The sequence below is a fragment of the Chlamydotis macqueenii genome, chromosome 1 (assembly GCF_036417535.1).
Source record: "Chlamydotis macqueenii isolate bChlMac1 chromosome 1, bChlMac1.mat, whole genome shotgun sequence".
Lineage (NCBI taxonomy): Eukaryota > Metazoa > Chordata > Aves > Otidiformes > Otididae > Chlamydotis > Chlamydotis macqueenii.
This window is the reverse complement of record NC_141556.1, coordinates 10532578-10547054: the sequence shown is the minus strand read 5'-3', so window position 1 is coordinate 10547054 and position 14477 is coordinate 10532578. Positions and strand designations below refer to the sequence as shown.

The window sequence follows — 14477 nt, the reverse complement described above, 5'->3', positions numbered from 1 at the left end:
TGTGGATTCTGATAGTCATCCCATCTTGATGAATTAAATGGGAAGGGGAAACTGCATGCAAATCTTCAAGTTAATGATTTACTTTAGATGTGAAGGAAACAGCATTTCTGAACATGCAGGCACATGCAGGCACCTCTGTGCAAAACACATATGTAAAATGAAGAATTTAAAAACACGTGTAATCCAGAATAATTTGTCATATTGTCCAAAAGAAAACAAAACAACAGAAGGAGGGGAAAAAAAAATTAAAAATCATCCTGAAATGAGGTGAGGAACATCAAAATGATATTTCAAAGAAAGATCTGCTGCTGTGTCATACTGACCTGTAGTAACTCTTCCAGAAGTAAGATCTACTGCTGCATCAGTTGCCCCAACTTGATAATCAAAGCTATTCTTGCTTTTGTACGCAAACAGTCCAGCTTCTGATAAATTTGTGTCAGACATAGATGGTTTCATACCTCCCATTCCTCGGTAGCTGTATGACCCTGAACGATCATACTGATAATGGTCATCTCTGTAACCAAAGCGATCTTCAGGAAGTGTAGTTGGTGGCTGCTGTGCTGTACAGCTCCTACCAAATGGCAATTTATAAACCATATCACAACAGACAGCTCTTCTCCCTGCAGTCAGATCCACTGGCTTTTCATCATCTTCTATTACTGTTGTTATGATACCTGAAGTAGTTTCATCCATTGTTACTACTGTTCTGTGAGATTTTGTAGTGCTAAGGTCAACTGCTCCACTCTCCATTGGCTCCTGAGTTGTAGAGAGATCAGTCCAACCATTTGTAACACCAACAGGTGGTAGAGTAGCAGGCTTTGTTGTAGCCCATGTCACTGCATGGGTTGAAGTACCTAGGGATAAATTTATTGGCACTTCTTCTCTACCTGCAGAGAATGCCTGGCTGCCTGTTACTCTGTATGCAGGCTCAAAATGTTTTGATGTTGTTAGCTGAAGCGGTGTTGTCATCGCATGTCCCAGATCCACAAGGCTGGCTGTACTGGCAGTGTAGCTTACAGTGGCGGTGCAGGTCACTACAGTTACTGTCTCAGTGACTACAGACAGAGAAGGATCTGCAACACATGCAGTGCTAAGATTTATTATAGCTGGCTGGACAGTACTTACTGGCCGCCCACCCGTATCGCTTGCTGGCATTTGCCTTCTCACATCCATGGAAACAGCAGACAGGTCCATACAGCTGTCTCTCATTTCAATATCCATCTTAGTCAAAGTGCGAAGATCTATGACATCACCCAAAGGATGGAATCTTCCATTCTCTCTATACCTGGGTTGGTCTACCATATGTAATGGCTCTGGAGGTATAGTAATAGCAACACTACCTAAACCAAAACCAGGCATTGGGCCCTTAACCACAGACACTGTGGTTTTGGTTACCTCTGCTGTTACCACGTCTGATTTTGAACTAGGTATTTTTTCAAAAGTTGATTGTGTTGTGACAGGAATAGTTTGCAAAGCACCTGAAATATACATGCTCTGATCTGCCATACTTTGAATTTCCATAGTTTTCATGGACGGAGTAAAAATTGGTTGCATAGGCTGGGGAATCTGTTCTTTAGAAGGTGCTTCTAAAGGCCAGCTGGTAACAGCCTGACTTGTTATAGTTTCTGTGGGAGTTCCAGGCTCAGATGGCAACGTGATGACAACATAGGTTTCCTGTGAGGGTTTTGTCAACCTTGGTGAAGATTTGTTAGAGTGTGGAGACAAAGGGGAAGTGGGAGATGCTATTTTGCATTCAGCTGCAGAGACCAAATTCAGAGTCATACCTGAAGTCAATGACAAACCTATTGGTTTGGGCTGTGTTTCTGCTGGCTTATGAACAGCTATTGGGAGTGGAGGAATTGCTGGTTTAGGAGCAATTGGAGGCTTAGTTACTTCAACGGGCCTGTGACTGAAAACAAGCCCTGCTGGAATGGAGGATGGTTTGGGTGGTACAGGAGGTGGTGTTGGTGTGTATGTTTTTGTAATAGGTACCACATGATTCTTTAATACAGCTGTGGACTCTAGTGTTGGAACACTTGTGACTGAAGGTACCACTGTGGGAGCTGTTGTTGCTGGAGTCTTAATCTGTGACTTCTTTTTGGGATAAATGGCTGGCTTGGGTAAAATAGGTGGAGGTAATGGTGGTGGAGGAGGTGGTGGAGGAGGAGGAGGAGGTGGGGGTGGAGAAGGTTGTGCAGGAGAATCCAAAGAAGAGCTTCTAAAAAGCGAGAATACTTTGGATGTTGCAGGAGGAGCCGAGGAAGGCACAGAGACCATGCTAGTCTTACTTACAACACTGGGAGTAGGTACAGAAGATGTTTCTGATGCAGGCTCTGTAACTGGTAGTGATGCTAAACATACAGGTGGTTGCTCAGATGCAGCACTAGTCAAACTAATCCTTGTCATATCAACACCCAATTCTTTGTGTGAATCTTCATGATTAATTTTGACAATGCCAGCATCTACTGTACTTTTCATTTTTCTAGCTGCTTCCTTTTCTGATTTGGATGTATCAAAAGTAATGGTATCAGTTGCATATTGTTTGGGTTTTATAACTGTAGTTGCCACTATGGAAGGTGCAGTTTCAGGCAAACAAACTGCAGCTTGATCCACACTTTCCATGTCTGATGCTATAGATGGCTTTTTAGTGGCTCCAGCAATAGATTCACAAGGCATGCTCATTTCAGAGTACTCTTTCGTAGATGTTAAAGGAACTTGGGTTATTATCCTGACACTTTCAGAATCTGCTAGCTTACTTATAGCATCTGCCGTATCTACATAACCTGTGGTTGCACTATCTATAGGTGATGAACTATCTGTGGTACAAACTGAAGACGTAGATGATGTTAAGGATGCTGTATCAGAAGGTAAAACTGATGCAGCACCTTCTGATGTCTCAGAGTAAGTTAACATCGATGTTTCATGAGAAATTATTTCTTGAATTTCTCTGGCATAATCTGTTAAATATTCATCTTCAATTTCCTCTGCTGTAAAATGCTGTGTTATTTTAACATCTGGAATAGAAAGCGCTGTGCTACTGACAGGTGACACATCCGAGATTGCTGAAGTAGTGCTTGATGTTAAAGATGTACTATCCACTGCTTCTCCAACACTAGATACCTTTGTCTCAGAAGTGGGAACGAAACCTGAAGTTGGCTGTGTTGGACTGGACCCAGGAGTTAGCTGCATTCTTTGTCTTTTCATAAGCTCTTCATAAGCAGCTTCTGCATCTAACAACTGCTTTTCCTCAGTGGTGGAAGTTACTGTGCTGTCTAATACAACTATTTCATGACTTTCTGGGATAATGTAAGAACTAGAAACAATATCTTCTTGAGGCACAACAGAATGTAAAGTCTCAACACTATAGTAGTCTTTCTGTAGATCAGTAATTTTCTGTGTTTCTTCATACATCTGTTCTGAAGCTCTTACTGTTTTCTCTGTTCCCCTCTGTTGTAAATATTCATTGCTTTCATCTTGTCTCATTGCAAGATTAGTATCAATAGTTACACTGTAAGTATCCTCTACCAAAGATTCATAAATATAATCCTCTATTAACATTCCACCATATAAAGATTCTTTTTCAAATACTTCATCTTTTTCATTTGCAATTTGAAATGGCTTAGACTTATGGGTCTTATGCATCATCTCCTCATACACCTCTTCAGCACTTTTCAATGTCTTTTGACCACTTTCATCTTTTGGGAGTCCAATTGGTTGTTCATCTGTTGGTGAGTACAGAGAGACAGCAGTAGGCAATTTGTAAACTTTTTGTACTTCTATTATTTTTTCTGGGCTGATTTCAAATCCTTCAGGATCTGACTCAATACTAGGTGAATATTCAGAACAGGAAGATCTGTGCAGCTCTTCCATTTCTGCTGCCTGTCGTAATTCTTCTGTTGGAGATGCATCTTCAATGGGAGAAAGATTACTTGGTGGTGTCTTTGGACGTTCCCTTCTTCTCTGAGCTCTTAATTCATCCTTGTCCTTTCTAGATTTTTTGCTAGAACTTTTTCTTTGTTGCTGTTCTAATTCACGCTGCTTCTCTTGTTCCTTTAGCAGTTCTTCTTCTTCCCGTAGTTCTTCTTCTTCTGAAGAATCTTCAATAGTTGGAAGAAGAGGACCATGTGACCGATGCCTGGCTTTGCGCTGTTGTTTGCTCTCCCCTCCCAGTTTTTTGTGACTAGGACTACTGTCACTATCTTCATCAAGTGATGACACCGAAGTAGGAGAAGTACCTGGTGTAAAACTAGAAGCATGTAAACTAGAAGACCCTTCTCCTCTAGATCTATCTTCTGGTGAATCTGTAAGACTCTCCATCTCTAGCTCAGGCTCTTCGTCAAAATATAAAATACCTTTCTGTTGTTCAGATGCTTCAGAATATTTGTTTGATATTGTACTATTTAATTCTATTGTTTTGAAACGTCGAAGGCCTCCTCCTCCAGTTACTGCAAGTTCTTCACTGTCTTGACTTTTAGTTTCCCTGTATTTTGGCTCTGGGCTTTCATCAAAAGTCTCATCATCATCATCATGCCATGAATGTCTTCTTCCTGCATCCTCATCATAGCCTGCACTACTTTTCCGTGCCATTCTTCTATGTTTTCCAGCTGTTCCTTTGGCTTTGCTTTTCACTTCTTCCTTCTTTTGGCTTTCAGTTACACTGATTTCTTTGAGTTGATTTCTAATGAATTCATCATCTTCAGAACCTGAGGCATCTTCATCAGCACTCATTTCTATAATCTGTTTTCTAATGAAGTCTTCCTCATCACCTGATCCCTGACTGTCCTCTCGTTTGTACTCATCACTGCTTGAAGAACCAACACTAGCTCTTCTTTTTCTCCTCGGCACAGGAGAGTTTTCACTCTCACTGCTGTCTTCCACTGAATCATAGCGTTGTCTTCTTGCCAACATGTCATCTCCTTCACCTTCTTCCTTGTAGTCTGCCTGGGATGAAGCACTTCCTTTGCCATCTTCTACAATTGTACCTTCACCTTCTTGAATAGCTTCTAAGACTTCCTCATCTGAACTGTAAGATTCTGGAGTGACTGGCAAAGGCTTTGTTTTATGTTGATCCTTTGTCTGTTCACCATACATTTCAGAAAGTTGTTTGCTTCTCACAGATTTTTCATCAGAAAGCGTACTTGCCTGAGCTTCCAAAATAGACAGTACAGTACTTTCCAGTTTAGCCAGATCTGAGGGGCTTGGTGGACTTTCTTGTGAAATAGTGTCTTTTTTATTAGATTCTCTGAGTAAATCCTTTTCATCACTGAGGATACGACTTGGAATTTCACCAAGTGAACTTGATATCCCATCAGAAGAATACCCGGTGTCACTCAGACCTTGTGGACTTTTCTGTTGCTGAGAGCTTGATGTTTCTGATTTGTCATCCTCCTTTTCCTAAAAAAATAAATACATATGCGTGTGTATATATTTGTATACAAATTCTTAATGTCTCCAGGCAATTCAACACATGTGATTTTTTTTTTCTAAAAAGATGAGTTAATGTTTCAGATGAAAAAATATGATGACAAGAAGAATTATATTAAACCGTAAAAGACTGAACAGTACCTTTGTTATTCAAAGCTGTTAAAATAATTTTAAAAGTTCCTCAAATTTTGAGTTTTTCCATTGAATCTAACTATGCTTTGCATGGCTGTCCACATTGGCACCTGACTTTATTAGTTGTAAGATGGTCTTCTATTTTTCTGTATAAACTACTACTGTATTTAATTGTTTTCAGAACACTTACTAACGATAATCTATCATTTGTTCACACATGCATGGGACAAGCTGTTTGGGGGTTAATTTAAATGAAGATTTTAATTACGTATGTTTCAAAACTCCTTACGTAGTTCTAAATAACATAGCTTGCCAAATGTCAGTCTGTAGTATTTCTGGTGTTTGCTCATTCAATATTTTAGAATTGTCTAGCAATTTGTCAATCTTCTCAAATTTTGGACCTATTGTTTCATTTTGTTGCTTTGTTACACATTGTAACATACAACAGAATACACGGAGTACTGAAGCATGATTTAATGCAATTTGGAATGATCCCTTATCCACAGTTCAGTACTGTACCTCATAAAAAAGAAGTTTCTCAGTAAATTTGTAATGCAGAGGTAAGCTGCTAGTAGGGAAGTGTAATTGGAGGGAGGAAAGCATGATGATCAGCTATTGATCAAAGGAAATAAGGAAGCAAACAAGGCAGGTATACCTAACTGAGCATCACAACCAAGGTTTTCTGTCTCATCCCTAACTAAAAACTCTTAATCATTCTCCTAGCTTCCAGATCCTTCTACACCACTGTGAACAACAAGCACCTCTACCTCCTCCTTCAGAGAACAATACCAAGAATATCCTACAGCAAGTATTTCCACACCAGTTTTCCTCCTGCTTCTCTCAACTGTGAAATGTTCTGTATTTAGTGAAAGTATCTCACCTTTCAGCTAACAAGAGCTCACTCTCCAACTGACAGGTCATCTTAGCTGTCATCTTAGCTAACAATCTTACGAAGTGTCCCCAACTCCACTAGCAATTTGAGAACAAACATCCCAGAGTCTCCTGATTTTACTAACATGATCTGATCTTTGTATTTATTATTGCCCTCAATAATACAAGTAGGTACTATTTATCAACTTTGCTAACCTAAGTCAATGATTTCTGAAGTAAGTCATTTATTTAAAGCTTTAATTTATCAACTTCCTTGGCAATATGCTGAGTTAAAAAAAACCCCAAAAACCAACTGTAGAATAAATATATTAATAGAATTATGACAATGGTTGAATATAATTTAAAGATAAATTTACACCGATGTTAAGTTGCTAAATATTTTCAAATATTTACTCACATTAAAATTATATTTAATGCCAAATCATAAAGGAAATATTTGTTCTTGTATGTTATTCTATTTTTTTAAAAGTCAAATTTTTTTTCATTATTTAATTTACATGTAAAGTACCTGTTCTTGGCTATAGACATATCACTGTGCACAAAATGCTACATTAAAACAGTAATATTAATATTACAGTAATCTACTAATTAATATTTTATTAAGTAATTTCCATTTCACAGGAGTGATTTATTATATACTTTGCAAAATCAGATACTACCTTGAATATAAACTGCATCTGTTCTTACCAATATTGTACCCAATATGATAAACCCAAATATTTGATATCAGAGCAAAAAACATTGCAGTTAAAAATCAAATATGAAAACAAATACTTATAAGGACTGTTCTAATGATAAGGCTGTGATTAATATATAAATATGGAGAAACCTATAGTACTCTAAGCGACTTTGGGAAGTCATCACCACTTAAACACTTCAGCACTTATTATTCTGAAAAATGTACTCTTGTATATTCTCTAGCTTGTAATAACAGAATTAAATATATTCTTCATAAAAAGTCAGCAATGAAGCATAGTTAAAAATTTATGTTATATTTACATTTTTATCCCCTTTATAAAGAAGAAAATGTTTAAGGGGAATTTACTGGGCTATGTTTAAAAAAAATACACATTTCATTAAAACTAAAGGATTTTTCTATCTAGAAATATCATGCCCCTCACTAAAATATCATCTATGAGATTGTTATTTTTCATTTTATTTCCAGTATGTTCATACCTATAAAAACATACCAAATCAAATACACAGCGACTAATTTAGATGCGCTACTAGAAAATCCAAACATTGTTCAAGCTCAGAAGGTCGTCTAGGAGTTGATGGACAGACTCCATTCATCTAGTAAAAGTGAATCTCTCAAATCTTGGTTCTCCACAGAGAGATTAAGTAATACAGTGACTTGTAAAGCAGAGATAGAAAATGTTAGCTAAACAATTAAGCTCAGAAATAGGTAAACAACTGGCCAGGGAATAACCTTAGCCATTCTCCTTATAATTTCTGATGGTGCCACTGTGAGTCCAATGTGTAGAACCTACTCAATGACCAAACCAGAGGAGATGACAATGAATATTGCTATTGCTCGCCCTGTTGTCAAACCTCAGTGTAGGCCATAACATCACTGCTATAAATAACAGAAAAATCAATATGGAAAAACTGCTATTTGTACAGTAAGGAGAAGAAAACGATCTACAGTAAGAAGAGGCTTATTTTATTCATAGAAATAAATGTGATGAGAAAATACAAATTTCTTTTTAAGACTATCAAAATATGAATATATTTTCTATAATTTTTGTATGTATAGTTGTCTGCCCCATGATACGTCATGCAAAAATTATCCTGCACATGTTTTGAGATCATACGCATGCAACTTACAATAAATAATACTTGGTCTTTGTGCTTTTGTTTTCCCATTTCCTGCAGCCTGAGAACTAGGATATTGTCATTAACTACACTTATTCTTAAATGCGTGGTAATTTATTTTCTATAGGGTTGGCCACCAGATACAACTAACCAGCATCATTGCAAAACTTGTAAATATAACATAAACATAAGATTTTTAGATTAATAAGAAAATACTGCAGAAACAATGCTGCTAAGGATCACACATATATATTCAACAACACTTGGAGAATGAAAAATGCATTTAAATCAATAAGAAAAATGATCACTTTTTTCTTGTCAAGTAGGAAGCACTTTGGTACACGTTGAATTACTGGGCCTTTCTAAGAAGTAGTTGAAAGGCATTTTTTTCTGAAAGTTTGCCTACTGTGAGTTTTTAATACTGGACACATTTAGCTCTACTATAGACATTGATGAGAGGATCTCAGAATCATAGAATCTTTAGGGTTGGAAGGGACTTTTAAAGGTCAACTAATCCAACCCCCCCTGCAAGAAGCAGGGATATCCCCGACTAGATCAGGTTGCTCAGAGCCCCATCCAACCTGGCCTTGAATGTTTCCAGGGATGGGGCTTTCACCACCTCTCTGGACAACCTGTTCCAGTGCTCTACAACCCTCACTGTTAAAAATTTCTTCCTAATGTCTAATCTGAATCCACCTTCCTCTATTTTAAAACCATTACCCCTTGTCCGGTCAAAACAGGCCCTACTGAAGAGTTTCTCCTCGTCTTTCCTGTAGGCCCCCGTTAGGTACTGGAAGGCCGCTATAAGGTCTCGCTGGAGCCTTCTCTTCTCCAGGATGAACAGCCCCAACTCTTTCAGCCTGTCCTCACAGAGGAGGTGCTCCAGCCCTCTGATCATCTTCGTTGCCCTCCTCTGCACCCTGTCCAACTGGTCCATGTCCTTCTTATGTTGGGGGCTCCAGAAGAGATAGATAGGAAGAACCAGGGGACACATAAAAGCTGCAAGCTGGATAAGACTGCTTAAAAACAGCAAATGCAACCTCTTTAACTAATGGCAAAAATAACCTAATGTAGGATGTAATTGTGCTATTCTAGTGGCATTTCTACAGTGCACAGACAATACAACTATTTTGTATTATGAGTTTTTCCTTTACAAGTATTATTTATTCTTACACTTCTGTACTTTTAATATTCTTTTTTGAAAATATAAAACTTAGTCCTTTAAAAAGTACCATTGATTAACAAATTCAATCAGAACCCTATTAAAAAACCCTGCAATTAAAAAAAATAAATCAGTCTTCTCAGTTTTTAAAATTATTTATAGCTAGCAAGATTACGTTCTCTTGCACAGAAAAAAAAATATTTTGCAAAGGAACTGATGGTTTTTAAAAGATCATTCTGTTTATAGAAGAAATAAAGAAATCTACATTAACTAAAAATTTTCAGAGAGTGAAAAAAGTTTCAGAGAGTGGAAAAAAGGACTTTGTTCGACTAAACTATTTACCTGTATTTGAATTTTATATTATCATTAACATTTTATTTGTGTCCAGAAAAACTGCTTACAGATCAGCCTTTTTCTCCTTATTCTGTGTCCCTGGTCTGTGTTTTATCATTAATGGCACATGTTAGAATAATGATGTTAATTTACAATACATTTATTTCTACCTGGTTAGTCAACCTAGCCTCATGATCATACCTCAGTAAACATAAGAAGGTAGTACTAAGGACACTTACACAATATAGGTGATGTGTTGTAAATTTATGTCCAATTTATGTCATGGTAATGTGTTGATGTAGATATGCTGAATACTTATATGTAATTTGTGAGTTTCAAGGTGACTGTTTTATACTGACAAACTGTACGTCATAACTGTCCAAGATTTCTAGGCATTCTTGTTAGAATAGCTAACAGCTATTGCACATGTGACTAGTGAACATTACAAGACGGTTTCTCAGGAAAAGGACCTATAAATCATAATCAAAGTCACTTTCCTTTTTAAAATCTTTTTGAAGAAATTACAGTTTAAATCTTACTGAAAAAAAGAATGTTTTGAATAAAAAAAAAAAGGCTTTATAATACCTTAAATCATACTTTGATATTTTATATTTTAAAATGTTTCAATATTTAAGTCACTTTTGTTTGAAAGGATGCCAGATCTCTAAATACAATTGATATCTGTGATTTTCCAAGTATTATTCTACTGATTGTACTGGATCAGAACTTTAGTTTCTCCAGTGTCTTTAGGGACTTGTTTGGGTGATGCTGTCTTTTTTTTTTAGTGAAAAATGAGGATAATATTATTTATTTATCTAATTGGAATACTACAAGAATATAAAATGACATCAGCAGTTTGTCAAGTGCAGAAAGTATTAGGTATCCCCTTGCATCCCTATTTAAAAATCCACCTACCTGAAAACCTTCATATGATTCTGTCCAGAAATACATGTAAAACATATTATTCAATGTGTAGATATTGTCCTTTACCCACTGAAATTGAATCAATGTGTGATATCTAAATTGTTATCTCCTCTAATTGTTATCTCCTCTTTCACTTCTGTCACATGTTCTCTTGGGAAGAATTGTATGCTTGATGTAGCAATGTTTGATGTACAGCACAGAGAACATCAAAATACTTCAATAATTAAAAAAATTAAAAATCAGAGTCAATTTTATGAAGTATGAGCTAGATTAGGCACCAGCTTTATTTTAAATTCTAAAGAATTGGAGCTGCTTCTTACTTTTTAATTATTTTTTTTTAATTCTTCCTGGGAGCAACAAAGAGGAAAAAAAGGAAAAAAAACAGTCTTTATGTGTAAAAATAGCTATTTCTTTTTCATTCATTAAATTCTGTTTTGTATTTCAGAGTATTCTAATTTGAAAAATACTTACAAGTACGTATGTATAGAATTTTTTCTTTAGTTATGAAACTTCTGCTTTACAAACTTTCGTTGTGTGCTTCAAAGTCTGATTACAAGAGCAAAAAAAAAGATAATCTGCATTTGTGTTATTAACTCCTGATTTCCGTTAGAAGGCAATGGAAGGAAGTAAAATATAAGTGAAATAAAAGTTAAATAAATGTGTGCACTACAGTAGAAATCACTAGATAAACTACAATTAAAATCTGTTGCTATCAGAGATGGAAATCCAATATCTATCTTAGAATTTTAGGTCCAATATGTATCTTAGATTTTTCCAGAGAATAATATGCTTTCACCTCCTTATAGAACATAAAAGTGATCAGACTGGATTGAGACTAGCATGTCATGAAAATTTCCCCTTAGAAATGTTTTTCAACAGAAAAAAAAACCCCAAATTTTTAACAACATTAACTAAATTCTAAGTCTACTTCTTAAGTTTTCTGATATGAATTAGAAAAAAAACCCAAGAAGTGACACTTTGTTAACAAAATTAAGCTTACTTTTCTTGGAAAATCCTGCAATAGAGTCTTATGTTTGATTCAAGACAATCAAATTGATACAGGATTTTCTTAGATCTCCTTCTTGTTTCTTCCAGAAGGGAGGGTTTCTGGCTATATTACTTTGAGCATAATTCAGAGACTCCCCCAATACAATCAGGGGACACCATAGCTCTTATATCATCAAGAGGAGGAAACACTATATGTGATAGGACATATATGTCAGACAGGAAGCTTGGTTTATAAAAATAGTAGCCTTTTTCAAAGCACAAGTTGTGAATCAGAATATTTTTCTGTCCAAATACCTTGTATAGTATAAGGAAAAAAAAAAATCAACAAATAAAAACTTGACCATTTTGACTGGGATTTTTTTGAAAATAGAATGTTGGCAAAGGTTAGACACTTTCCCTAAACCTATTCCTACTTTCATAACATAATAATCAGCACCTAATTTGTGGTGCTGATATAAAAAAAAAACCTATCATTTTTCATCTTTCAACAAATTGTGTATATTAGTCACTTCAGCTGATAAAGTGACTTATTGGTTACTTCACATCCAGTAAATGCATTTATTTAAGAAATGCAAACCTCTAGTACACGCTATCATGAACTCATCATTCATCTGACTTGAGACCCCACCAAGAAACCGACTTAAAAGTACTTGTCCATATGAGATAAACAAATTAAACAGTAAAAAGATGCAAAGGTTGCATACTTTAACATACCATGTTCAGGCATCACAAAGTATTCCTCAAATGTTTATTATATTTTGGTATTGAAAAACACTGTACACCTAACCATCACAGATTACTGCCTTTTAGGATGAAGAACACTGAAAACACTACAATTTCAACAATTAAACTCCAAAGTCTAGAGAGTCTACAGAAGCAGGTAGATACATCAGAAATACTGGAGAAATTATTAAACTGGAAATCTGCCTTAGTTTCAAATGCTTAACTGCTTGAGAATGAAAATTGTGTAAGAAGTATTGAGAAGTTGCATCTAGAGCATAGGACTAATTGTTGAAACTTTCACTCAACAGGAGTAATTGATTTTATAATTTAGAATCATCCTGTACAGGGAATAACAATAAATTGCAGGAAGACATTAAGGAGAGGGTCTGCCAGGATCAGATTCCAAATTATAGCAAGGGAGAAGAGGGGTGGGAAGGAGAAAGCCACTTACTGTTTTTTCTCTCACTGCTTCCACATGGTCCGTTCCTGGCAAAGGTGCTGTTTGAATAGGAATTTCCCCCTGAGCTTCTTCAGCTTTCAAAACCATTTGTGAAATCCCTGTTGTCAAACTCTCTTTCTTAACATCCTCTTGCTTCTTATCTTGCAGTCCCTTAACAGGTGCTTTAACTTCTGCTTTCTGTTCAGCGACATGGTCTTTAGTCTCAGCTGTAATTTGTCCTTTTTCATTCTCTGGACGTGGTGTGCTCTTTTCTGGGAGCGCAGTTTTATTGTCTTCTGCCAATGTGCTTAGGGGTTTCTTTTGGTCTGAACTTGTTGTAGGAATTTTATCTGCTGAAAGTGCCTTTGACAGTTTCCCTTGCTGAAGTTTTGGTTCTTCTTTTTGAACTTCCTGTTGGATTCTCTCCACTGATAAAGTTTTTGTGATTTTCTCATGTTGAAGTTTTGAATCTTCTTTCTGAATCCCATGTTGAATTTTATCAACTGAAACTGCTTTTGACAATTTGACCTCTTGAAGTTGTGCATCTTCCTTCTGAGCTCCAGGCTGGATTTTGTCAGCTGATAGCGCCTTTGCTATTTTCATCTGTTGGACTTTTGTGTCTTCTTTCTGAATTCCATGTAAAATTTTGTCAGCTGAGGGTATCTTTGCCAATTTTGCCTCTTGAAGTTTTATGTCTTCCTTCTGAACACCATGCAAAATTCTATCAGCTGAGGATGTTTTTGCCAGTTTTGCCTCTTGAAATTTTGCATCCTCCTTCTGAACTCCATGCAAAATTTTATCAGATGAGGCTGTCTTTGTCAGTTTTGTGTGCTGGAGTCTTGGGTCTTCCTTCTGAGAAACACGTTGGATTTTATCAGCTGAGGGTGTCTTGACAAGTTTTCCCTGCTTAACTTTTGCATCTTCTTTTTGAATTCCTTGTTGGATTTTATCAGCTGACAATGTTTTTTCCAGTCTCCCCTGCTGAAGTTTTGGAACTTCCTTCTGAGCGCCTGGTTCTTCTTTTGGTTTTGCTGCTGCTGGAGTAGGCGGTTTGGAAGTCTTCTGAGGGGAATGTGAAACAGCAGGCGTAGTCTGTTTTTGAGGAGTAGCAGGTGGTTTGGAAGGGCCTGTTTTTGGAAGTGGCATCTTGCCCATATCCCCAAGCTGTCCTGACATTGCCCTTTGGGTCTGGCAGTTTAAGCATAGCCATTCCTGTACCTGTGACACAATAAACATAGAAAGTTACTTATTTGAAAACTTAAGAATAAAATCATACAGCGTTTTCAACTTATACATTGAATACTTTTAATCTGAATGCTATGCATACTAAGAAGTTATTTTGCTTGCTGCTCTTGCAGGAAGATCCATAACACCTTTCTTCACAGAAATGAAGCATGTTACGTTCTAGAAGGCCAAGCTGAACAAATATAAAAATATACAGTGAAAAAAGCAATTACACTGTTCCAAAGTATTGATGACCTTTATGTACAAAGTTTGCTTATGTATTTCTAATATGTATTAGCCTGTATACTCTATCAATATATCCCCCTAATTTTATAAATCTGAGTAAAAGAGGACCAACTGGAACTCATTGCTCTTCGCATTTTTCTTCAGAAGTTACCTTCC

The 14477-nt window shown here is 36.5% G+C and overlaps 1 protein-coding gene across 2 annotated transcripts in view; it reads right to left on the bottom strand.

The window, feature by feature from the left end:
• PCLO (piccolo presynaptic cytomatrix protein) overlaps nt 1–14477 on the bottom strand; it is a 371716-nt gene that overhangs the window by 186790 nt on the left and 170449 nt on the right. For both annotated transcript variants that reach the window (XM_086745649.1, XM_086745658.1), the window contains exons 4-5: nt 12864–14069; nt 324–5394 (exon numbers count right to left, since the gene is read on the bottom strand). In XM_086745649.1, the coding sequence (XP_086601775.1) occupies nt 324–5394; nt 12864–14069 (6277 nt within the window). The remainder of the gene's footprint in view (nt 1–323; nt 5395–12863; nt 14070–14477) is intronic.